This window comes from Chelmon rostratus, chromosome 7, assembly GCF_017976325.1.
Source record: "Chelmon rostratus isolate fCheRos1 chromosome 7, fCheRos1.pri, whole genome shotgun sequence".
Classification (NCBI taxonomy): Eukaryota; Metazoa; Chordata; class Actinopteri; order Chaetodontiformes; family Chaetodontidae; genus Chelmon; species Chelmon rostratus.
In genome coordinates this window covers 23,475,542-23,502,631 of record NC_055664.1, presented here as the reverse complement: position 1 = coordinate 23,502,631, position 27,090 = coordinate 23,475,542, and the positions used below count along the sequence as shown (strand labels likewise).

Here is a 27,090-nt window from a genome sequence, read left to right as displayed (position 1 = left end):
ACTCTCACTATAAAAATGGTGTCCAAATGAAACAAAAACCAGGAAACATTAAAAATGCGACTGTACGATAATATTCTTCATATAAGATATTTATGATTAGCTTTTTTTTAATGGAATCAGTTGTGATGCAGTTTGTCATGTCGTCAGAACCACTGAATAAAATTTGAATATTTATAAATAAAGCCTGTAGTATATCTCATGACAGTTACTTGGAATGAAAGATGCACTTGAGGCGACAATATAAACGGAAAATTTGTGAGACATCTCTCCTTGTTGGCAATTAGCAGCTTGTGTGGGAATTCCACTGATCGATGAAATTCACAGACAAGCAACAACTGAAAACAACATCCAAAATGACAATGTACTCTCCAATTATCAAGACCAAAAAGAATAGTTTAAGTATCAAGTCCTTGCTGACAGAGAACTATCACAGTCTGTTCAGCAGGATGCTGAAGACTCTGGTGTGTGATGGGACAGAATGAGTAGTCAGACTGCACGTCCAGTTCATTCACATTTTTCATGTGGCCTGACAGGCACGGATTTATTATCATTAGTAATAATGAAAGAAATACACTGCAATAGTTTCTGTGCATCAGACATCAATTTTACTGTCGAGAATAAATGCAGACAACTCAGTTTGGCACTGGTAAAATGACAATGACATTTGGTCAGATGAGGGATGATTAAACACTCAACTTCAGTCTCACAGCCCTCTTGCTTGAAATATGTGCACAGTGATCCTCCCTTTGCTTTTTTGAGAGATGGAGAAAGGTATTTGTAATGCTTTGGTGTTAAACAAAAAGAAATGACATGTTGGTGATAGTTTTGGCTAAACACAGGAAAATGGTCCTAAATATAAATTTCTTTTCTTCAGCTGCAGGGGAGGCAGATCAAAACCTGCCATATGTTATAATACACTGCTTAAATGGCTGAGAATCTGTACTAATGCAGTAGGTGTGGATCACAGAATTACAGTATCCATGGCAGTAAATCAAGGCATTAGCTCTTATCTGGGGTGGCCAAAATCCGCTCTTGTTGCACTAACAACAGGACGGCTTTGATAAAACATGCAGAGAAAACCGAAAATGATCCAAAAGACATCCATTCATATGGGAACGAGGGACTTTTCTGGGGAGAAAGGAAACCAAAACAGCACAAAGACTGCAGACACACCAATTATCACTGCCATCTATAAAATATACCTGAAAAGATGAAACATCTTCTAAGAAAGACCATTTTAATGACATGTTGCCAGATTGAGTTAGTTCAGCAGTCATAAAAACAGTCACCTATCATCGATGATGTTCCATGTTTCGTACGCATTTTAGTTCATCAACAACCTTCCACATAACAGCCATGGGGAAAACAGGATGAGCGTTGCAGCTGTTCATTGAGATGTTCAATCATCCAGCGTGTTGACACAAAAGTCACAAAAGTGAGAGCTAATTGGAAGAGGCACATTTCCTTCTGTGTGAGCATTTCGGCTGCTTCTGTGTTTCTCTGGAACGTCTGCAATAATCTCAGGGGAATGCTAGAGGACCTAATACGCAAGGTGCACATAAATCATAGTATCTTAAAGTAGTCAGGTGTGTGAGTCAAACTGTACCTGTAAAATATTCTTCTCCACACAAAACAATGCAGAGTTTAGTGAAATTCACAACATAAACTACTTTAATGTGATCTACTCTAGGAGAAAACAACGCATTATGTTTTGCAAAGTGGAAAAAACTGTAGTTCAGCTATAATGTTACATGGGCATTATGCAATACACTGTGAACAATCCAAATTAGGTGATTTTATCACTTTGCTTTAGCTGCAAATTACTGGCTTAATAACAGGGCCATAAATAACCACACAAATCCTCTGAGTAGCTGCAAAAATTCAAACATTACAACACAACTGCTTTAGATACCCATTAGAAGTATAATAACTCAAAGCAGCTTATTACTTTGTGCAAATTACAATATTTTTATACCTGCGATGTCCCACAATGCAAATGAACAAAAATGGATCAAAACTGATTGAATACCTGGACGTTCTCATTAACAAGTGCTGGAAATACTGTAAATCTCTTTGTGTCTTTAACACAATAACATTATTTGTATTTAAATACAAACAAATCAAATCAAGTAAAATACATTTCAGTACATATCACATTATAAAATACTGTCATTTTCTCTGAGCTCGTATTGTGTTTGAATGCTTACAGTGTTGCTGCCACAGTCTCCGGTCATGTGTTTCAGATGACACGCCAAATTCAACACAGCCTATAAATGGCTGCTGGCTAGTGGTGGATGGACTCGGCAGGGTTTTAAGTTTTAGCTTCTAGCTGCTGGTTAGGTTGGACGCTTCCCAAATGGAGCAATCTGTAGTAAATGGGGTTACACAGCATCTAAGGTTGCAGATGGTGTTTGAAAGCAGACAAGCTCACAATGCTTTTTTTTCTGCTTTTTTTTTTTTTTTTTTTTTGCCCATTTAGAAAAATACTTGAACACAAAAAGTGGGTTTGGGTGGTGTGCAAGGTTGACACTTTAAGATGAAGGTGATTGTTAACACTCAGTTTGAGGTTGGAATCCATTCTCAATCCTGGTCTCTGTGGGGACAATCATCCTCTAATAACAGTAATCTATCTCCTCGTTGGCCAGGACAATAGCCGTTCTGCAGGGGATGTAGACCTGAGAGAGAAAGACAAAGAGAGACAAAGGAGGGAAAGAAAGAACGGTGAAAAGTGAGATAACAATTGAAGATTAATGATGTTAATGAGATCACCGATTTTTGAGGATTACTGAATCTTCAGGTTTATCCTTGTTTAGAAGCCAGACACGGAAGCGGACGGAGGGAGAGGACGGGGGTGCACTTAGAGGGATATTCAGATCTGAGCAGAAAAATAACTCTTCAGAGGAGACAGTACACAAACACCGCAGCCTTGATCGAAGAGGGCCATCAAGGTTAGAGAGGTGGCAGAGTTGCAGCTGCGCGAAGACCTCTGGGTGGCACTGGAGTCAGCAGATCTGCAGGCACACCGGCTTCAGGTTGTGCCTGTGAACTGGCGCTGTGATATTTCATTTCAAGCTTTCAGATAAGGAAGTCTGAGTTTCAATTCTGAACTCTCCAATCAATGCAGTAACTCCATGTTTCATCATCTCTATATATTGGCCGAACATCAACTGTAAATTTGGGATTCTTTGAAGATACAATCTGCCAGTGGGCATAAACTGGGCTAAAAGAATCTCCTGAGTTTTGGTGGGCTGAAGAAAAAAAAACATGTCAGCAAAAAATAAGCACACCATGAAAAAAAAAAAATCCTGGAAATGTCAGATTCTTTACATACACGGTACAGAGAAACCTTAGTGAGGGTGTTAGTTCGGAGCGGTGTAGCTAATAAAGTCTTTGATCAATCCTTTTGATATTCACAGTGTCGTTTGGAGGCAAGGAGCCACCGTGTACCATTAGTCATTTCAGAGCTATGCCAAAGGAAAAGCCAAGCAGACATGAATGATGCTATATTTCCCAACAGAAAACTGAAAAAGAGAGCGGAGCTGTAAACAATTCAATCACCCCCTGAACTCTTCAAGCCGCCCTTCGGCATCGGTGGATCTGAGCTCGCTGTGGATGTGTTTCTTTGGCAACAGTTTGTCACCAAGGGAGTCAAGCAGCCCGGCACTGAAACACTGACACAGACATTGGTGACTAATTAAACAGTCACAGTGGGAGAGTCTTCATGCAGAAGCGCCACAGAGAGAAGGGAAGGCAGAATGAATCGCTGCACCTGTTTAGACGAAAACTACCACCGCGCCTAACCTGGAATATGTCAACAGCTTTTATTTCCACCAAATAGTGACGACTTCTACATCAATCTGTGAACAAAGAGCCGCAGATAGTCCCAAGTGTTGGCACAGCGGAGTGTGTCAGTGAAAGAAAGTCTAATTAACGCATTACTCCTCACAACATGAAGGTGTTATGAATTAGATATCCCAGGTTACCCATTAACACTCAAACCAGGCGACACGCAATTAAAAGAGGGATCAAATATTTCACATTTTTGTCTGAAACATTTTCATCAAACACACAACCAAAGGGTCATCTTCTATTGATCTGAAAAAAAAACCTACAGAGCCTCGTGACTCTGGTTTCGACAGGCGCTTCATGAATGAAGTTTACTTCCTGTGTTGCATGAATGAATGAGCAGGTATAATATAGGTAGAGCCTTTTGCTGTAGCATAGATATAAGTGTTAAAGGGCTATATGGTGCATGTTTTAGCGCATGCTCTACAAATCACTGACGTTATATTACAGTGAACCATTTTGCAAACTATTCTGCTGTGAGAATTTTGAAAATATTTTTCTGTATTCCAGACTTCAATTTGTTCTCACGTATTTACAAAAACCCAAAACAGCTACAAAGGGATGCAAAATAACCTCAGAGAGATGCAGAATGACCATAGAGGGGTGCAAAACAACGACAAAGAGACACAAAATGACTATGAATGACACTCTGCATTGTTTATAGATGTTTAGGTCCATTGTCCATAATTCCTCCATGACTGTAAGCTCGGGACAAACAGCAGCTATTCATTGACATAATTTCACATTAGAAACCCCCATTCAAAAGTTTCTAAACCCACCCACTGATGACCTCATGTTCCTCGTTAACCAGTGTAATGATCTAATTTAGATCACACATCCACTCATCCAATATTAACATACATTTGTCAGGCATGATGTCAGACACAATTATCATCGGCGTAGCACTAATTCTGCTGCCAGCGTTTTGTGAAGGCGATGTGCAACAAGCAACCCTGGTCTTCCAGCATCCGCCCGGATTTGTCTGTGCTGCTTTCTGATGAGTCATCTGGAGTCGGTGTTTACCACTTTACCAGCAGACATTCACAAGCCCCCTTTCAGGTCTCAGATCTGACAGCAGTTACTGTACAGCAGAACCTTTGCAAATCTGACAAGTGTTGATATCAGACATGCAAAACAAATTGAGATGAAGACGAAGCAAAGCAATTTGTTTCTGAAGCGCATGAGCTGCATTTGTACAAAGTACAAAGGGCCGTTTGCCCTTTTTTATTTTAACTTATTTTCTCTGTCTTATGGATGTTCTTGTATCACCCCGTATCACAATCTCATGTGAGAATTTGGGTTTTGTACTCAGTCACTCAAGTCCAGCCTTCAGGCCAATACTCAATCTGATCAATGTTCAAACGCACTGATGAAGGATTCATGAGGTGCTTCACAGGAATCTATCATCCACTAGGTTTCTGTCTCCTGACCCGGGTGTACTGGCCAGAGCACAGCCTGACTATCCGTGCATTTAAAGTCTCCAGACATGTCTCTGCTTGGCTCCATTACTCGCTTAGCAAGGATCAGCTCCCCTTAAGCACTTCTGTACATGCAGGTTGTACTTCAGGCAGACCGAGGATCTGACTGTGTAACAACACAAACCTGACTTGGATGGTTAACTGAGCTGAGACTCAATTAAAGGATAAAATCTGTTTCTCTACATGACCTGGGCTTATTTTCGGCCCTCTTTCTTATGGTTATATGAACATTTTCCTCAACTGCAGCAACATCACCACACTCATAGATCAGCACTTCATCTCACGAGAATCATGTTGTCATATCTCATCCGAATAATGGCCTGACTAATAATGTTAATACCAAAAACACTTTAATTTACTCCTATAAAATGGAAAAACTTTGTTAAAATAAGATCACAATGCATAATTACAACATACATGTTTCACACAGTAAACACAGTATGTATATGTGAAGGGTGAAGCACTGCTGTTACAGTTTTACTCTGTATTTTGATCATTTGCCTGCTAAGTTTCCCCTCACGTCTATTTCTTCCTCACTTCAGCTTAATTTCTTTTTGTGAAACTGTCAAAGGAGACAACCCCTTTGATGCATGCAAAGTTTATCAAACGGTTTGGAAGCGGCTAATTATTCACCCGTGTTTCTTCGCATTATGTCTTTGACATTATAACACTCGAACAGAATTGGAAATGTTACAAATACCAGAGGTTAACCTAAAATGCATTTTCTCACTTGGGAAATCGAGGTCCTTGACTATTTAAGTTTTTGTCTCACTAAATGATTGAATTGTAATCGTTCGACGGCGTTAGTCCGAGTTCTTGATGTGCGAGATTCTCATGAAATGCTCTGCTGAGTACATCGAGTTGTCAGTTCACTCAGATGAAGGCTTAGCTGCAACATTTTTTATTTGCATAAATAGCAGAGTGCATTTTTCAGCCTTTTTATTCAGCTTCATGGCTTCATAGCTGCTAAAACATTCACTCTGTTCAGACTACCAGAGGTAAAATGAAATGAGCCTGAGTGCTGGTTCTTCTGTTATTGCTAAGAAACCCTTAGCACCTGAAAACACTAAAAAATAGGAAGTAGATGCTTTTACATTCAATAATAAATATGTGCTAATGCATGCTAATATGAAACTGGCTACAAATCAACTTTGACAACATTTTTTTGACTACAGCAAAATAATTTGTTCGTCTTGGCACCACGAGCAACCCAAGCCCCGATATAACATGCACATATTTACACCGTTTTATATTATATTATATTATATTATATTACACCTTTTTAAGATGACAGAGATTAACTTGCTGATTTACACATCCAGCAGTTACAGATCAACATTAGCTTTCACTTGGAGTCTGTCATGGGCTAACCGATGAATGTAGGTGCAGTAGTCACTATCTTTTAGCAGCCAATTCCTGAGAAAAATATTTGGCTCTTTAGCAGCTAAATGCTTCACTATGTCCACCAACTAGTCACTAACTGTGTCTGTCTGGTGCTGGGCAGGTAGTGCACAGAGGGTTTTTAGAGCTTCACTAAGAAAACAATAAAAGAGAATAAAAGCCAACAGGCGCTCTGCAGATATACAGATGAATATTTAACTTTAATAAACAATTAATTAAGAGTCATGATAAATGCATTTAACTCAAAATGAGCTTTTTGTGTGTAGAAGGACTTATAAAACACAGTTTGCAGGCACTTCCATGGGACATGTGAGCCTGCTGATCACAACCTCAGGTCTGACTCCTCTGATAGGCACTTTCATGCTTTCATGTGCACCAGGGATGAGAGAGCCACATCACACATACAGATGTACAAGGCTGAGATGCATCAGCATTTCTCTGAGCTCGGTTTACCGCGGCAAACCTTTCCATCACTTGCTCCGACGGTCACTATTTTTCTGACTAGTGAGCTTCGGTATGTTGTGGTACTGTCACAACCGGCGAGCTGCTTTGATTTGTGTGAAAACACAGCATAGTTAATATCATGTCGCCAATGTGGTGAAACATTGTTAAAAACACACGATAACAGGAAAATGATAAATCTTGTGGCGTTTTGGCCTGTCCTCAAAACACCCCGGGGTGCCGTGACTCTCACTTCGAGAATCACTGGTCTGTTTAATAGTTGCTGCTAAAACTAAATATCCTTTCCCATTGTGCTTCGTCACAACCCAAAACTGATATTAGCATTTTAATTAGAATTAGTCACTGACATGGATCTTATCAATTAGTAAGAAAGAATACATGCAGATTGTTTTATTTTAGGCACAGATGGTACTTTAATCTTACACCACTGACTTACTTACTACTTACTTAACATCAACCATTAAAATATTGTCTAATGTGAATAGTTTAGTAGTTTTAACCAGTAATAAAACATCTTCTAAACCTTAAAATGTATAAACCTCTTTTAAAGGGTGACTTATCTATCAAACTATCATACAGAGGTAGTTTTAGCAAGATGTGTAAAAGATGAGGCATATACTGTAATGTAAAAGTTTACTCTTGAGTGGTTTCTTTCCACAATATGCAGCTTTCCTCTGTAAACACTGTAAAACCTGTTTACCATCTGTGTCACGTCTAACAGGCTCTAGTTTGCTCTTGTTTTTTCTGTAAAGTGAGGGTATTTTTCTCTCCATTGATTTTTTTTTTATGATGGAGAAAAAGAAATGACTAAAAGAGCTAAAGAGATGTCACATGACAGCAGTCCAGGACCAGGTTTGTAAACACCGGGCGCCACAGCCCGCCGAGCCGTCGGGATGCTCTTGACTCTGCCGGCTTCATCCGGTTGTGTGCATTCTCAGTCTGAGTGATGCATTCAAGGAGGACATAAGAGTTTATCATTGCCCAGTGATGAGGAGGCTGGAGAACTGACGGACCCATTAAAAAAACAGGAGGGAAGAAGTTTGCGTAGACTTGGAAAGCAACAGTTGTTAAATAAAACATGGACGTGTGGGAACATTTCATAGCCCCCGCAGAGGCTCTCGTCTGATTATTCTTGTCAAAACCAGGTAGGTGTGAGCAGGAGGAGGAGAAGCAGCATCTATATGCAAGATTACAGTCTCACTCTGCAATCTCTATGAGGGAGCCGATGAAGGAGGTACAGTATGTGCAGAAGTGTCCACACCCTGCCTCCTTCCTCCCTGTCAGCCCTGCTCCTCTCACTCCCTTTCACTGCCCATTAATCCATAATGGTGCCAACATTAGCAGATGACTTGTTAACTAAACTTCACATTTTGGCCGAGAGGGACGTGGGTGAAGCAGTGGTGTTTGAATTAATAAGAGTTAGAAAAGATTTAAGAGAATGTGGAATTCGAGTCCTCAGCTGATGAAACCTAAGCTAATACGATGGAGGATCACTGTCTGCGTGAAAGAGGAAGAGGCTTTTTTAGCCGGGGTTAAATAATGCTGAATTGATGCTCTAAATTGCAGTGTGAGCTTTGCCGAACACGTTTTTGATGCATAAAGTGCTCCGTCCAACTCTTAAGATAGAATATTATCCTCTGTCCATTAACTGCAACACTTTCAGTATTGATCTGAGGAGGTTCAAGTTGAGTTCAGAAAAACAAATGCCTCATCAGGTGCTATGTCAATGCTGGTACTAAATGAAATTGCTAAAGTGGAGTGCCTTGAGATATTATTTTACGAAACAAACTGAAAAAACACAGGAGGAGATGAAGGATGACTGTGCAGACCACTTCACAGACATCACTGTCCTCACGCATTAATTGGATTCATTAACATAAGATCTAGCACACGCAATCAGCCGAGTTACAGTTGGAGTGCATGGGTATCGGTGCCGATCCTCACTAATTCATCCCTGACCTTATTCATAAACATCTTACTGCCTTTCAGCATTTTAATCAAGAAAAAATTACATCAGGAAAAAAGGAAACATGAGGAAGATCCTGGAGCACTCTGCTTAAAATGCATATCACTGTTTCTTGCTATATTTCAAGGACCGACCTAGTTCATGCTATTAGCCTAAAGCAGTCTCCATGATGGAAGCCCAGTGGTTCTTTCTCCCAGATATTTTTCTCCCCTCCATGACGCTGTGCGAGTTTAAGAGGCATGCACATGAAAAGGTAAGTTCTAACACCATGAATAATGCACATTGTTTGCTGGAGAATCTGAACGCTCCGTAGATTTCAGATTCACACAGCGCTCAATGACTCCAGGATAACTGCCAGCTTGAGCAGAGTAAGATGCATAGAAGCCAAATACGATATTCACAAACAAAGCCTAATGTTGTGGAGAACCCACAAACAATGGATATCGTCCCATGACAGACAGACGCAGCATTTTTCTGAATGCAGCCATATTTGATCATTTTCTGGACTCCGCATTAAAAGCTAATCATATTAATGAGGAAGATAATAAATTATAGAGCAGCGGTTAAGATGAGAGGCCCAGACCTGGGAGTTGCTGGGTTTTTGCCAGAACAGGCAACTGTCTTTCAAGACAACACAGTTGAAGCTTATTAGAATGGCTCTGAAGGATCCTTTCACCACAAGCTCAATTTCAGGCTAAGTAAACTGATTCGTCAAATCAAAAACTAAACATAGAAAGACAAAATATTAGTACACTGAAAGCTATTTCATCACACCAAACTACTACACTACTGCAATATCACCAGTATCCACCGGATTAATGCGCACTGTAGAAACAAATCAGAGGAACATTACATTTAATTGTAGTTTCCAGTCTACAGACTCTTATAGTAGACATGCTGACTTGTCGCAGTGGAAAAAAAAAACAAAACACAGGCATAACTAACAGCTTTAATGATGCCCGCTAATATTCCTTTTAACAACGCATCCACAGGCTCATCATGTCTACCATGAATATCCCGCTTTTCTATTGAGCGCTGTTCATGGGTCGGAAAGAACACATGAATCAGCGGGTCGGGGATGGTAGTATATCAGGATGTTGGGCACATTGTGGAGGACGCCGAGGAAGATATTCTGGTGTTGACCTGGGATGATTCAGCCCTCCTCTGCTGACTAGTGAATTCACTTTATAATCCTCCAGATACATGTATATTATGAAGTGCGCAACAAAAAACATTAATATCTTCCGTCAGAAAGGTCTGTACCTTGATTATGACAACAGCACACCTAAACAGGTATGTGAGACCAAAGTGATGCCATAAATACGAATACAAATAGCACAGGTACTGATGTTCTTACATAAGAAATTAATGTCATTTTATACATTTAGAATAATAACGCTACAGGCAAAATAAATTTGGACACAACAAAGAAAAAGAAAAATGTTTGTCCAAAGTTGTAATCCTAATTTTTTTTTTATCTTCTGAGATATTTCTGGAGCTGTCTCATCACCACCCACAAGTGCTTTTGATGTTTTTCAGCCGTGAGCATCTCCTCCATTAGCTTACATATGTGCACTGCATTGTGGGACAATAGTGTCCATCAACAGCACACTCACAAATCATTTAACATGCATACTGACGTTTTTGAGTGTACTTCATTTTGTCACTTTGTCAGTCTGAATGGCCAACGTCCTCCAACCGCGTTAGAATTAGTATGCAGAGTGGGATGGTGATACAGCATAGGCTATTAGAAAAGTGGTCTAGAGACTGGACTTGACTACAATGGCCCTGGACTGATAATTCGAGTGCACTCCATATTTGGGACTCAGTGATGTTCAACAAAAGATGACCTTTTGATGAGTCAAAAAGAAATATTTACCTGCATGGAGTTGGGGTGACCGTTGAAAGGCTGGGCCTCTGTGAAGAACTCTGTGTTGTGGTCCAGCCGTCCGTGGCCTCCATACTGAACCTCATCTGAATCCAGCTTGATTTTGTATCTGACAAAGATTGAGGTTAAGGCGCAAAAGCAGTGAGAAATTAGATTATTGAACATGTTTTATCTTATCACTAAATTCACTTAGAGAATTTTTGAGACAGGAAATCTGAAAATGTTACGATTCCACAGCAACAGGAGGACCAGCTCCAACCCACGTTACATTTGCTGTAAAGTAATGTGACAAAATGCTGGTGAATTTGATGCCTTCCAGTCATCAGATAGCTGTTACCTCTCACAGGTAAATGTGCTAGAAGGTTAGGGAGACACAACGGAAAAAACGCATCCGTGGTGTGTTGCAGGCAGTTACGAATACAGCCTAAGACATAAGAAGCACAAGAGAAGGTTTCATCACGAGTGCTTTTTGTTTAGCCGGCACTCAGCTGGTTTATATTCATTGAAATCCTAACATCCATCAGCATCCATCTCCCCTTTGCAACACTACGAAGTGACAGTGCGGAGCGCTAACAGACAAAGAGAACACAGCCTGAAATGAACACAAATACAAAAGTGATTCAGCCATGGCTCAACCATCCAGCCCGTCTGTCTAATTCATCTAATTCGCTGCATAAATAATGAATTCAACCAAAACAGTGATCCAAATGCGTGACAACAAATACACAAAAGTAGGATGTCTATAAAAACTATCCACTTCTCTTTTTATTGTTTTAAAATGAGTCACAGTGGAATAATTTTGCTTCTTAAAATGACTTGCTGATGTCAAAGTGAGAACAAATCACTACAAACTGACCTAAATTAAGCACAAAACAACACATAAATGACTTCTATGTATTCATCCCCCTCAGGTTCATATTTAGTAGAGGCATCAGAAGGTAACCCTGCATTTAGCTGCATTAGCTCTGCACATCTGGACAGAACAGTTTGTCATATTTTCAGATACAAATACTCCACATTTCATGTGGAACACACCTTCTTTTGCTCGTGCACATGGTCATTTTTACTTCGCCATTTAAGAGTCTTTATCAGTCGCTCTTCGTCAGAAAAGCTTCAAAGTTGTAAAACAATGTAACATGTCAGGGAGGGGGATGCTGTGGTCCTTCACTGCTCTGAGACAGTTAAATAATAATAATAATAAAAAACAACTGTCTTTGATCATATATAGTAAAGGTGTCTTGATGTGTGTGTGTGAGTGTCAGTGCTGTGCTTCTGAATAAGGATGCTCAGACATTGAAGAGCTGACGGATGGCAGATTCTATAATAAGGTTACCACAGTTTCATGAAATATGTGTGTTCTTGAGGAGAAACCGGGATGGAAAGACATTGCATGAAATATAATATGTAAATCATGCCGTACGCTCCAGCGAGGGCTTCAGCAAACATTCACCTTTTTATGAAAGTGCAGGATGAAATCGATTACATCATGAATAATGGCCTTCAGCAGGGGTAAACGGAGAATTCTGACTAATGTGATATCTAAATTGTTAGGAAATAGCTCCAAAAGTGTCTAAAGAAACGAGACTTTCAGAAAACCTTTCCTCCCTTCCAGAAATTGCTTGACATTGGTCCCCGTCTTGTTGCTTGTCAAAAAAACAAAAAGGATTGATGTCGGAATCGGTTACAAGGCCGTTATTATTGTGAGAGGAAACATTTAAGACATTTCAAAAGCTGGATTTTAAACGCAAGAAAGTGCACCTTGACATGTATGTGCAGAAATGTATTTTCTTCCGTGAAAGCTTCTCTGTAGGCAAACTTTAGCCTTGCTCATGCCAGTCAGAAACGCTTAGTAGCCGACACATGTACCTCGATGTCCACGCGTAATGTAAATGCCCATAAACATCTGTGCAGTGCATTATTTACACGTGTCTCTAAGGGACAGGAGCTGTGAGGAGCAGTGCTATAACAAACACCAGGAGAGCGGAGCAGACATGCAAACAGCGCCCTAATTGGCGGCCTGAATAATCACCTTCATCTCCCCATAGGCGATATTCTGGAGTTTGAGTGTGATCCTCAAACACTGCCTCATTCTGCCCCAGAGCCGGGAAAATTCCGCTTTTGCTGCTTGCTTGTCTGCTTTGATAGTGATGATTAAAAAGAAGTGCTGCTCTGTGCATTGTTTCTGCCGGTGGAGGAAGATCCACACCTCCTCTGCTCTGCCAGGCCTCTGTGCTGTCTTATTGACAGAACAAACTCATTTTGCCACGACAGTTTTACAATAAATATCACAAGAATATGGAAATATTCTTATACTACAATGCTTCTGGGAAACTGAGGATATGTGCGGTTTCAAAGGTTAATACTCCTAATACAAACAATAAAAACGTTAACATTCAGTAATCCTTACAGTGCTCGGAGTATATTTGTGCATAGAATTTGGAATGCTGGTAACACTACAATGCTCCTTCACGCTGCCTGTTGTGCATTTCCAGTCTTGTGAATTGCATGCGTACTGCATGTGTGCATGTCTGTGTGCACTGGAAATGAGCCATAGCTGCAATAACTCAGAGTTCCCTGACAAACTTCTCTGCAAGGAAGCGAGAACCAGCACAAATTGGTAGTTGGAAGGTTTGAGCGATTACGTCTTTGTTACAGGCTACAGACGGCTGCAACAACCGCTTGCAGTCCAGCTGTAAAGTATTGTAATCAATACAGCCTTTGTGAATAAAGGGGAAGATTTAAGTACACAATCAATTTTGCCCAATGAGCAGAAAAAAAAAAGAAGGCAATCTGAAGCTTGATGATTAGAGCCATTGATGACCTGAAAACAATCTGGCCATGACCATGATTGCAGAGCAAGCCACCACTTAGTTTCTCCATCAGCTTGTCATTTTTTCTGGCCTCATGAAAGTAATAGCACCCTGGCGTGGGTGAACAAGAGCTGAGCGAGATGTGTGTGCACATCTGAAGAATGTGACTTGGCCTTGTAAGCATTCTAAATACCGTATCTCGCCTTTTAAGAGTTGACTCTTCCCTGCCTTCCGCCCAGCCGGTGCGAGTTATATCAGGGTGGAAGAGACGGTAGAAACAGTTTCTGTCATAGACGACTGAAACAGCGGTCTGGCCAAGTGGCAGCTGAGACTCATATAAACTGATGTATAGGGGACCCTTAGACCCTCAGCTTTGACCTGCCACACTTGCCGTAGCTTTGAGCAAACAGTTCTCCTGTGCATTGAGAGATTATCGATAATATTTCAGTTAATTTTGATTCTGATTTTTTTGCGCTCTGTTTCGGAAGAGGGATTTTTATTTATGAAGGAATAACTCTGTTATGTAGGTTTCACCATCTGAACCAGACTGTTGGATGAACACATTCAATAATTGACGTTCAGAAAGATTTGCTATCTGAATTTATTGAGTCGCTGGAGAAAGAAGATATTTTGCTGAGCTTTTTGGACAACGTGCTCTGTGTTGATGTTCCATCTGTTGCAGAGGTTGGGGCCAAGAAATGTGTATGAAGCAGAGATGGATATGGTTTTGCTGATAAACATGGGGTCTGGTTTGTGCCCCGAAGTCAATTCCTTAGTTCAAGAGTTTGGAGTTGAGTTGAACTGCAGATTATTATTGTGCACCAGACTTACCTGTGTATAGTGGAGTGTTATTTTATGCTGTTACTCTTATTTTTGCTCCATCTGAGTTTACGTCCCCATAGTTCCCATATTAAGGAATTACTTTGCTGAGTACGTATCATAATAGAGAGAACTCTATTATTTCAGCCTTTTTGTTTAATGCCTGAAATCCTAATCATAATCCTCTATTTGTCAACAGCATTTAAAGTCAACACAATTTGGAATCACAGATTAAGCCTCTGGATTGATGAGGATGTTTATGGATGATATCTGGTAGAGATATGACCCACAGAGAAAAGCAATGCAATTATGTTTATGCAGGCCATCTTGATGCATCTTACAGTACGCTGTGGTAAAACAACAAATACCTCAGTACTTTCCAGGTAAAATCAGAGTAAATAATTGCCATCTATGCACGACTGTGTGTATCTTATTCTAAACTCTGGTTAGTTAATGTCACTGCACCTGCAGTTGAATTACTCCAAAAAGCATTCAAGGAACAGCTCAGACAGAAAAGGAGAATGATGACCTGACACAATCTCAACTGAATATTGGCACGGTGTAAATCAAACACCAATCTGCCCTGACAGGTACAGCTTTCATGACAGGATCCAACTGGGATTTCAAATACTCTAACCAGCCAGATAAAGCCCAGTGCCTGAAGAATGTGTCCACCACGAGCCAGAGAGAAAATAATAAAAAACACTGATGGTTTGAGTGCCTGTCGAAAAGCTGACGCTGACTGCATTTTAATGGCCAACATTTTTGAAGAGGTGCTTCGCATCACTTTCTCTCCTGTTCCTCATGGAGGGGGAAAAAAAAAAATTCAAAAGAGGACACTGAGAAGCAAAAGAAAAGCTTGTCTAAAAATATGAAGAGGCCAAACAGTCAGCGTGCATCCAGCTAAGGACTGCTACTGAGGGAAGAAGACGATTTTGAGTTGAGTTATTTATTCATTGTAAAGTTAAGACAGCAGACTTTGAGGTTGACATCATACCCCTGACACTAAAACCACAGCAGTTACTTAGCTGTAACACATCTGAGCAGTGTCAACTTCGGGTTCTTTTCAGGGTTACATTGCCAACTGTTGTTTCCTAAAGTTTGCAGAACATATAATTAAGCCACACACTGAAGCGTTGTGCAGAGCTGCATGCATTTTCAAACAGTGCTGCAACTGGGCAACATGCTGCTTACCTTTTTTAGTTTAGTAGTAAAATAACTACTTTTGTAGCAGCAAACGGAGAAACCACCTGAAGATCCATCTAGACCAACATGCAGTCATCCAGCATGTGACAGAGGGCAACAAAAGGTAACTTGATGGGTTTTTGCAGGAGAGGGGCAGCCACCCCCTGATATAATAGGGTGCTTGCCTTTTTGCCAAAGGAAATAACACCCTGTATTGGATCCATTTTCCGTGGTGAACAGCACGGTCAGCTGCATTCAGCTATTATTTCCAGATAGAGCAGTGGTGTGGGGCTCCACTGTGACATCCCTGACCCTCACACAGGTGGAAGAAAGTTTAAGTATATGACAGCTGAGTGTAATGAAAAAGCACTTTTGGACTCTTTGAGCTTGTCTTGTTTACCTCCTCTGCCTCTGAGTGGCACTTTCATCTGTCTTCTCCCCTAATTGGATCCTCTGCACACATTCCCATCGGAGGATCTGCATCTCCTCATGCACACGGCGCATTTACCTTCCTCACACACACAGCACATTTGCCTTTATGTGTTTACCGCTTCTCTGTATAATGACAGCCAGAGCTTTGCCCTCACATTTATTTGCATTTCCTCTCAACCCACCCAGTGTCTGAGGCCTCTCCTTAAACATCAAAAGAAGCACCAGGAGGAAAAGATGTGGTTCCATCTAAATGAAAATAAACCCTCAAAAACGCTGTTACAGACACTGCAGCAAGGCTATTAGTGGTATACCCAAGATTCACCCTATCAAGGCTGAGCCGAAAACACGAGGCAGAACGTACAATTATTGCACATCAAACAAGCTTACAATTAACGCATGATATTAAGAGATTTGGGGTTACTTCTGCGGTTTTCTAATCATCAAATAAACCTGATTACTGTTCTGTCTCACTACTCACATTTAATGACATGTTTTTTGTTTTTGTCTTTTTTAAGAACATTAACAATAGAGATTAGAAATGTTCTTTCTGCATTGTTTTTCATCCACTGGAATAATCATGCTTCCCAGGGAGTCAGTGACATTACAACCTAAACATCTATGTAACAATATATAATATAATAATTGCCAGATAATGTAATAACCAGGCAAAATGCAATGCAATTCCCCTTCAAATGATATTGCTTGTTAATATAATGGCATCATCAGGCTGATAATGTATAAAAAAATTCTTTCATTTATGATATTTCATAACATTTTCAGAGTTGTATTACATCATTTTAATTTGCAGGAACCATCAGCTTATCCATCTAAATGAAACAAGAAAAAAAAGTAGAAATCAAAGAAACAACTGCTGTTTAACGGCCTCATTGTCAGCCAATTGAATCGTCATAATTTGAGACAGAACTGCTCATGGATAGCGAGCTGAAGCGCTGACATCCCGGCAAAACTAACAAACTCTGTCTGGGTTTTGACTCGCCATTACATTATTTTAAGTCATAGCTGAAAAAGCAACACAGCTTCGTATCCATCCAGGGAGCTGATGGCGTGAGCTTCAGTGAGCTCCAGAAGAGAGTGATGTCCATTATAATAAATACAAATCTGTCAGCTTTCTGTCCCCCTTCACATCCCTGATCATTAAGCCTGCTGTAATCACAACTGTGGGACTCATTAAATTCCTCTGCGCTGCTTGCTGGGAAGACAGACAGCCAATGCCACTAAAGAGAGCGCTTTTGGAATCACTGGGCTGTGCTATTATTTCTCCCTAATAGCATAACAACACCACTATAAACAACTGACTCATATTCCTCTCAGCAGTGACCGCTAAAATTATACCACAGAAGTCTCAGCCTCGGACAAAATGCTGCAATTAAAATTGTCGAAAAAAAATCACATTTACTTTAAACAAGTCCCTGATCCACTTCCCAGCTCGGAAGAATGCATCTTCTCTGAGACAATGTTCAATAGCATCTTCAATTCCTTGATGAAATTATTGGTAGATTCATTCTACACCATGTCCAGCCTTCAAAATCATGCCAACATGTAGCAGTAGTGAAGATGATTGGCGAGGTTGCTCATACGGGCCCATGTGACAGAAGGAGCATGTACGGTATAAGCTACTCAGAGTCTCAGAGCCCATTTAAAATGCTGATGATCTTCATGCATTGGAGATCAGCTACTCGCTCACTTTGATATATGCAAGTTAGATTAAAAGATTAAAACAATTCTCTTACTTTCTCTTACTATAACAGGACTAAAGTGCAGCACAAACCGGCCATGTCATACAGTTGCGGCTTTTATGGAAAGATTAACATATTCAGTACAACTGGGTGCAAACGGGTGGCTGGCTGGTGAAGTAGGAAAATACTGAAAGACGGTATTGGTTTTGCTCTTTTCATGAGGTTCGTTAACAATAAGAAAAATATAGAATATCGATAGACTTATCCTTAAAATGTCTTCACAGCCACAGCAGTAGCTCTGATGGGAATGCAGTCATTCGTTTCAGAGGATCCTGTAATGAAGTGTACGACAAGTGGAAAATTGGACTTGATGGTGGTGCTAGACTAAAAGTTACAGGATAACCAGAGATGATCATATTTATCCACTGGGGACCATTAATGTTTGTACTAAACAGCTGTTGACCTACTTTATCTCACTCTGGCCCAGAGTGTTGCACAGATATATGCCTTCCTGAAGGGAATGTGCACGTGGGTCATGTAATTTTCATTTTCTATACTTCCATCTCCTTTCTGCCCCTTCAAAGAGACATTCACTGTCTTGGTGGAAACATGGTCAGTTAGTGATTTCAAGCTCAAAAAATGAGTGGTGTTGTTGCATAAAAGCAGTAACTAACAAAGACATCATCACTCTGAGAGGCAGTGCGGGTGCGCACTGTGGCATGACAGAGGAAAGCCAATGTCTGAAGACTTAAAGTAAATGAGCGGTGACATGGCAGATGAGAGCAAAAAGGATACTTTCCTGGAACTTTTACAGCCACCCTGTAGTTCTGGAAGCTCTTACAGGGGTGGAAGTTGAAGATAAAGAGCACATTTGCCCTGTCAAACACAATGACCTTGTCCTCTTCATGCTTGGCGCTGACATAGGCCTGGAGGAGGAGAAAGGAGAGGGAAAAAAGGTAATAAAATATTTCTTCATGAATAGTCATTACCTTTCTCATCTTGGATTTAAGGACTTATAATGGGGCACATTATATCAGTAGAGTCCACATTTCCAAATAGGCTCAGTAACATTCCCACATCAAGTTTCAGGTGGCACTCATCAGCAGAAGGCAGCGGCCCGGGGTAGTGCGAGGCACACACTGTCAGCTTTAGACAGCTGCACATGATACAGCCGCCACTCTCCTGTGGAGCGAGCTACTGTTAACGTGTCATTAGCAGAGATTATCAATGTCACCAAACCCCCTATTTTTAGTGCCTTGTTCCCCAAGCCAATTTCGGGGCAGCATATTCACGGCTGAATGAGAAGATAAGCACCCCTGCAACCAGACCGGCAGAGTAGATGGACGTTGAAGAATGAGCTGACAGTCTGGAATCTTTTAACAGCTCCATTTCTACATTAGAAGTCCACAAATTTGGAGTAATGGCAAGCTCCTCTGGCTGGCTGTAAATGCTTTAGCTTTGGAAAACAAAGATAACCTGCATCCATCAAGTTGTGACCCAATGGACACAGACAGAAAAAGTTCATTCTTACTTAGAAACAGATAGATGTAAAAGCAACCGACAGACTGTGATAATCATGAATTGTGACTGTATTCAGAATCCGCTGATGTCAACTGGAAAATTCCAAATCACTATCTGACTAAGTGTGCACCAAGAAAAAGATCTCCCTTTGATGCAAACACATGGAAGCGACGTCTTCCAGTTGGACATGAGGTCTGAGAGTCTGCTAAGTTTCTGTTTCTGCCACAGCCTGCAGCATCATTCTGACCCGAAACAACAGTTTTGATGAAACATAGCCATGAAAGCATGAGTAAATCTCTACACTGGCTCCATTTGTGACCTCAGCGCTCCGAGTGAAAATATTTTTCTGAAACCACAGTTAAAATCCAATACTTCCTCAAACTGCGACAATCCTCTCTGCTCCTTTTCTTCACTGGAATGCAAGTTAAGTCAAATGCAGTGCAGCCAGCTCAGTTTGAGGAAGAACTGGATTTAAACGTTGGTTTTGCCCCTCCGGCAAACATTTTACGTTTCCAGGGAGACAGGAGACATTGAAAATACATTTGAAGATGTAACCCACTGCTCGAGGAGAGGTCAAATAATGTTTCAACTTTTCCCCTTAGGTTTGCTAAGGGAATGCTATGTGACCAAGTAGAAGAGTAACATCCAGTGACCTCAATATTAGAAAATAAGGAGTTTATCTCGTAATTCAAACAAAAATCAAAGCATTGGGATTCACAAACAGCTTTTCCTATGACAAAAGATACATTTAAGTCATATTACCAATAAGTATCTTCGGGTTAACTGTATTTGTTTGCCTCAGTTAAGTAATGCTGCTGTAAGTAGAAGACTACTCTGGATGCCATAGTCTGCGTGCTAGTGTGTACTGGTTTATTTACATTTCATCACAGAGGGAAACCTCAAGTGATGCTATCTCTGCGCTAACAGGAGCTTCAGTTCATGTCCAGAGTTCGGTCTTTTGAAGCTCACAGCTGCACATCTTCAAAGAAGTGGGCACAAACCACACTTTTAAGCAAAGTCCCTGCATGTTTCCATTTCCACTTAGTTCACTTACACCTGCGGACAACAGGGAGAGCTGCTGACAGATCCTCTTCTGCTTCTCATTTAAAACTACAAAGTGCCCTTGGATCCTCCCACCACAATGAAATATTGAACCGAGCGATAGAATATTCCCACTAAGCACGATTACCTTGGCAATGCCATTGATAAGCTGTCCAGAGGATTCAGACTCATCTGGTTATTACAGCAGAATCTCTGGGCAGTTATTGGCATTATCCGTGAGTGATGTTCTACAAAGCCTTTTTGTGATATTGCATCAGTCCCTGAATAAGAATTTTTTGTCTTAGCTGTTTTTGAGCACTGTCTGAGACCGGCGCACAGGGTCAGCTACAGAAACCCCTGGAAGTGATTTATTATCGATGACTTCAGTCTGGTCTTCAGACGACTTACAAGTTTTATATAATGCCCATTTTGACTCATGTGGCTACTTTGACTCCACCTCTTCCCTCTTGCCTCTTGTTGTTGGGTCTCTGTAGATTAAGAGTATGGTCCTGACCTGCTCTATATAGAAAGTATCCTGAGAAAACTTCTGGTGAGATTTGGCACAATATAAATGAAGATGAATTGAAACTAAAAAACTAAGAATTAAAAAAAAATATTTTGATATTATATATATTATATTATATTCTTTTAATTACCAATGGAACGAACAATTTAAGGGACCCTCATCAGTTCTTTAGTGTGTAAAGACTCTGTGTCTGTCAATCACAGAGTCAAAAGTGAATTCTTCAAATTGGTTCTGTCCAACCAACAGTCCAAAACCCGAAGACTCTTCATTTACTATCATAAATGACAAAGAAAAGCAGAAAATCTTTAAATTTGAGAAACTAGAACCAGCAAATATATGACATTTTTGCTTGAAAAATTACTGAAACGATCAATCAATTGTCAGAATAGTTGCGGATTAATGTTCTTTTGATGGACTAATCAATTAATCGACCTATTGTTGCAGCCCATATGATACCCAGAGTGGGTTTAAACCCATGGGGAGGTGTTCTGGGGTAGGCTGAAACAGGCTTGTTTTTGGTTCATCAAGGTGGCAAATCTGTGTCCATCAGGAATTTGGGAGGCTCTGTTACGCAAAATACATTATTTCAAGATTTTATTTTATTATGATCTAATAGAATCCTTTTACATGTGATTTGGAGGTAAGGAACCAAAGAAGGAACACAATTAGATTATACCTTAAGATGTCATGTAGTGCTGTAATTTGCTATATGGTTTTACATATTTAAAGAACAGAAGCAGCCAAGAAAAACAGCACTGAATGTGTAGCAGGTCAGTACCGGTGCCAAATGCATGCATCCTCCTTGCCAGTGGCATCCTTTGGGATCAACATCCCCTCCCATTCCCCCTAAAGGGAGCTTAGAAATCAGCCAGGCTTTTCCTTTGCCTTACCTCCAAAGTTCTGTTTCATCCACTTGTCAAGGGTGTAAGAGGTTCCAGAAAGTCAGAATGAACGTTTGATTGATAGACCAATATACAGAAATTATGCCTGTGAACAAGACATTTCTCTAATTATGCTGTCTGATACAGTACATTTCTTTTTCTGCTGCATTTATCTGTCTGCCGAGAAGAAATACGCAGGTCAGAGTGTAACACAGCAAGGTGAAGTAGCTCCAATCTGAGGACTGATTCTGGGGGATGTGAGGGAGGGTTTTTTTTTTTCTTTGAATCAATTACACAGACTGAATTCTAATCCCTGTCAATTTAGCCACACTCTCCATTTACACTATCCCATTACTTTGCAACCAGCCCCTCTAGAGAAAAACATTATTTTCTTCTCCCATAGAATTCAAATGCAGCAAAGAGAAAAGCTGCAGGATGGGAGTGAAATCTATTACTGTTCACCTTGACAGCAGCCAGAGAAACAGGACATTTACAAAATGAATTATTTTATGGTGTATTTATTTCCCCCTGCCTGAGAACTATAGTATGCCCCAACATGGAAACAAGAAAATTGTAAAGGTGTGTAAAGACATTGGCTTCAAAATGGATTAATCGAGAAAATAATAATCTTAAATGAGCTAAATAGAGAGAGCACATTAGTCCTGTTTTGTCTGATCTGCACTGGCTTCCTGTAACATTCAGAATTTAAGTCCTCCTCCTTGTAAACAAAGCCCTCAACAGTCTTACACCAAACTATATTGTTAACCCCTTGCTTATTATTTGCTTTCAAGAACACTGGGATCATCTACTGCTGGTTTATTGAAGGTTCCCAGCAACAGGCGAAAGAAAATGCATCATTTGACAATTATGCCCCAAAACTCTGGACCACACTACCTATAGATGTCAGGGAAGCCAGCCCACTAAAGATTTTTAAAAGAAATCTAAAAACTTATCTCTTCACTTTAGCCTTTAACTAGCTATGACTTTCCTGATACTGGCCTGAAACCTTTGTGCTTTGCCTTGCACTTTTGCACTGCTGCTCTTCTTTTGAAATGTTGTATTTTACTTGATTTTATCCATTCTATGTCATGTAATTTTAACTTTATTTTATTACAATTATTCATTAGTTTCATGTTCAGTATCACGCATTGTCTTTTTTTTATTATCATCAAGAGGGTTTTATTGTCTATCTCGTTTTCTTATTTTTTTATTCTGTCTTGACTTTATGAAACACTTGGTGCATGTGATTTCCTTGTTGGAATGCACTTCACTATTCTTCTATTGTCAACTTTATGTTATTCCAGCTATTCAGTAAGTTTAATTTTCTATCTCATGTTATTCATTCGCTTCATAAAAGACTGTGGTGTGTCCTTTTTAACCCCCACAGGAGCAGCTTCGAGCTGTGCCCGACACAGATAATACCCACAGTGAGGTTAAACCCGTGGGAAGACGTTCTGGGTGAGGCTGAAATAGGCTTATTTCGATCAATCAAGACCGGTGGTGAATCTGTGTCCATCGGGAATTTGGGAGACTCTGTTATGCTTGTTTGCTTCAGAGGTACCGACTGGTAGAGTGTGCACACGAGGCAAAATACTTTCTGAGTTATATTAAGTCCCAAATTGCTGACTGTCATTGTATTAGAGGAATAAGAGTGTCTGGAGATCTTTGATGCTTCTATTTTCATCCTTTGCTCCATCTTGCTTTTATTACTATTATAAAGTGTGTTTTTATTCTCCATCTTATATTATATTCATTTTCAATCCCTGTTTTTATGTTCATTCTGTGTTTTTTTTACGTGAACTTGTGTGCATGTGATTTCTTTGTTGTTTATAAAACACTTCAAGTTGCAATTCTTGTATGAAAGGTGCTTTAGAAATACAATTTAATACCATTATTGTTATTAAATAATTTATGAACAGTTGGCTGTGCAAGTAGAAGTTATCAAGTATTCTGCAGGTGACTAAAAATTGTCCTGTGACATCATATTTCCATGTGAATTTGTCATTGAGAGTGTCTGCACAAAGCCTACTGTACAGTGGGGGTGTGGTGTCCTTACAGGTGGGGCAGCCAGCCAGCCGTACTTGTCTTCAGTACGGTTCATGTCCCGGTCAAAGACGTAGAGCTGACAGTAGCGGAGGTGATCCATATCCAGTAGGTTAAACTGCCGCCGGGCATAGTGGTAGCTCTGATTGTTCCCCTCTCTAGGGAAATCCAGCCACTCAGGATGGCCAAACTCATTCCCTGCAACACATAGAGTGTTATTAAAGAATGAACATAATGATGGGAAAGGCACACAGTATCTGTGAATTAGCATACTCTGTTGTGAAGTGCAATATGAGGTTCTTCTTGGGTTTTGTGCAATTTTTAACAAGACAAAGAAAAAAAAGAGATCAAAAGGACTAGAGTCAGCGACAGTCTACGACCTTTTCATAACCCCAGCAGAGGCTAGTATTTTCCATATTAAAACAGAGCCACATAGCACAAACATTTGCACCAACTACAGTGTGCCAACCTTCCTGTCACCCAGGAACCTTGAACCATGAATAAAACTTAAAAAAAAAAAGCCAACACAAGTGAAAACATTGTGCAAATAAATCCCATAGCTTTCATTTGAGTCTCATTTTTAAATATATGCATAACTAATTCAGCAGAATATATTTATATATTATTTCTCCATAACAGACAGCAAACTGCAAGTCAATGCTGGAAAGAAGGAAAAAATGCAAAGAACTATTCATAACTCTGACAAAATAAGCACAAAAAGAGAGAATTCTACTAATTCTATCTCTCTTTTTCACATTGCTGATTATTTCCCATTTATCAAAGCATTATCTAAATTTCTGAGTTATTCTGCCACCTCAAAACCACTGCACCTTTAATGTAACTACCCCAGAAGATCATTCGCTTTCTTTGACATCTTTTAATTTAGAGGAAAAGCCAACAAGGGCTAGAGTAAAAACCTCAGACCAGCATCACTGAGGGAGAAAGGAGTCCACAGAAGCACACAGTCCAGATGTAAATCTGAATGCAACTGCAACAGTGTAGGGAAAAATGGTCCTGTTACTACTATGCTGTCACACCAGGAGATGAGATAATGAATCCGTCATCGGATGTCAGGACAACATCATAAAACAACAGCCGGGATAATTGAATTCCCGGCAGAGGAAGAAACACACAGACAAGAGACAGAGGAAGATGCATGACAACAGAATACAGGCTAGTTGTTTATTTGGTGGTAAGAGCCCCTCCACCTCCTCAAAAAAAGAAGAAAAAAAAAGAGTGATGGGATGAAGTGGAACAGACAGGGACTGACAGCAGATTCTAATGAAATACATTATGTAGGTGTTAAAGAAGTAGCAAACAATAAGGCATGGACTGCCAACAGAACAAGCCCACTGCAACACTTGTCTAGGAATTAGGGCAGCAGAGAGAGAGAGAGAAAGAGAGAGAGCCTTTTCTTGTGACATCTGCATGAATAACAAGCCTCCCACACAGCTGAACTTGAAATGTAAAGGAGAAAATTACACCTCAGACTTGCAACACTGGCAGTCAAAGGCAGATTTTTTTTGCCCGTGCACTGCACCAAGAGGGATGTGTACGCCACACAATCACTGTGCATCTGAACTTCCTGCATTAATATTGCACATGCAAATAATCTCATCGGGCACAAGACCTTTACTGCATGTATTTGCGGAAAAAGTCAAACGTGCGTTGCATTGGTATGGCTTTCATTACTCCTCACGAGAAAGTAAACAAGTTCAAACGAAGTGCCTGAATCACATGCAAGATTTTAATGAATATTCTTTAATATTAAGTCATCAATGCAGTTTTTCCTCATTCATCAATTTTAGTCACTATTATTCTCTTAATCAATTCATGTGACCAAAAATGTTTAAGGTAGTGAATGATATATTTTGCAAATTAGGGAAAAAACATTAAAACTTAAATCTTTACTTTTTTTCAAAAGGAAAAAGGACAGTCTTTTAAATGTTGGCAAAACAGTGTCCTCGACCAAAGCTGTAACTTCTCTTAATAAATGAATAGTAACACAAAAGTAATACGTTTATCAAGGCATGAGGTTGCAAACAGACAACTTGGCTGTCCTAAATCGTTGGAGGATCAATTAGTAAGAACAGTCAATTTTGTGGCTGTGTTGGTAACAGGCTGTGAGATTTTCTTTTGCAGATTTTCCGTAATGATGGTGCTTCAGTTTAGGTCACGAGGTCAGCAAAATGAACACGATTCTTCCTGGTAAAATCTGATATGCTTTTGAGATGCTGACCATTGAGAATTTGGTCTTAATGTGCCAGAGGGAAGGTCAGAGGAACACCAAAAACACTAGCTTTCTTCCTTGTTGGAGTGCGAATGAACACATTACATTTTTTTTTTGCCAATGGGGATGTTAATTTTCCAGATATGGTGGTCACAAATGATAGGAAAAAGAAGTTGAAACATAAATTCTTTGAGGGAGAACTACCACATCGCAGAAAGTGCACAGTCCCTGGTAAATACAGTATAGTTTACTGTACATAGAAACTTTGGATGACTTTGGATCCATGTGGTGCGATCATCCTGATTACTTTTTGTTGCATAAGATCAGCTGGTGCACTGCAGTTCTGTTTCAGACAGGCTTCATTCTTTATTCCTAGAAATAGCCACTCTGCATTTTTAGAGGCTGATATTAGCTGCATGTGCTCAGCCAATTGGATTGAGTCTATCCAGCCCCACTGGAGCCTGTAAGAGCAGCGATGATCCCGCTCCTCATCTACTTTTCTTAGCTAGTGTCCAGGTTTGCTCATCAGTGTCACCTCAGGGCCAAGCATGCTGTCACTGCATGGGATCAACAGCTAGCTAGAAGATGAAGAAGACAGCAGCGCCATAATTGCTTTCCACATTCACTATGGATGCAGCTCCAGTGTAGTCTCAGTCAGGCGTACTGTACTGCAGTGTGAAAGGCTGCCCTCTGTCCCATCCCAGATCCAGGCTGCTGAGTCCTCCCTTAGAGGTGGGAAGAAAACTCCTCTTGGCAGCACTGAAGACAATGTCTTCTTGTCTGTCACATTATGGGATGTGGGTGAGTAAGTTTGGTATGACTTCCCCACTGCTCTGAGGTCTATGTCTCAGACCGTCAGCAGCA

General features: G+C 40.3%; 1 protein-coding gene across 1 annotated transcript in view; it reads right to left on the bottom strand.

The window, feature by feature from the left end:
* Window positions 1–547: 547 nt before the first annotated feature.
* Window positions 548–27,090, bottom strand: part of gbe1b (glucan (1,4-alpha-), branching enzyme 1b) — a 74,389-nt gene continuing 47,846 nt past the window's right edge. Inside the window, exons 13-16 of the mRNA XM_041940368.1 lie at window positions 24,010–24,194; window positions 18,780–18,910; window positions 11,033–11,150; window positions 548–2,675 (exon numbers count right to left, since the gene is read on the bottom strand). Coding sequence (XP_041796302.1) covers window positions 2,613–2,675; window positions 11,033–11,150; window positions 18,780–18,910; window positions 24,010–24,194 — 497 coding nt within the window. The 3' untranslated portion in view covers window positions 548–2,612. The remainder of the gene's footprint in view (window positions 2,676–11,032; window positions 11,151–18,779; window positions 18,911–24,009; window positions 24,195–27,090) is intronic.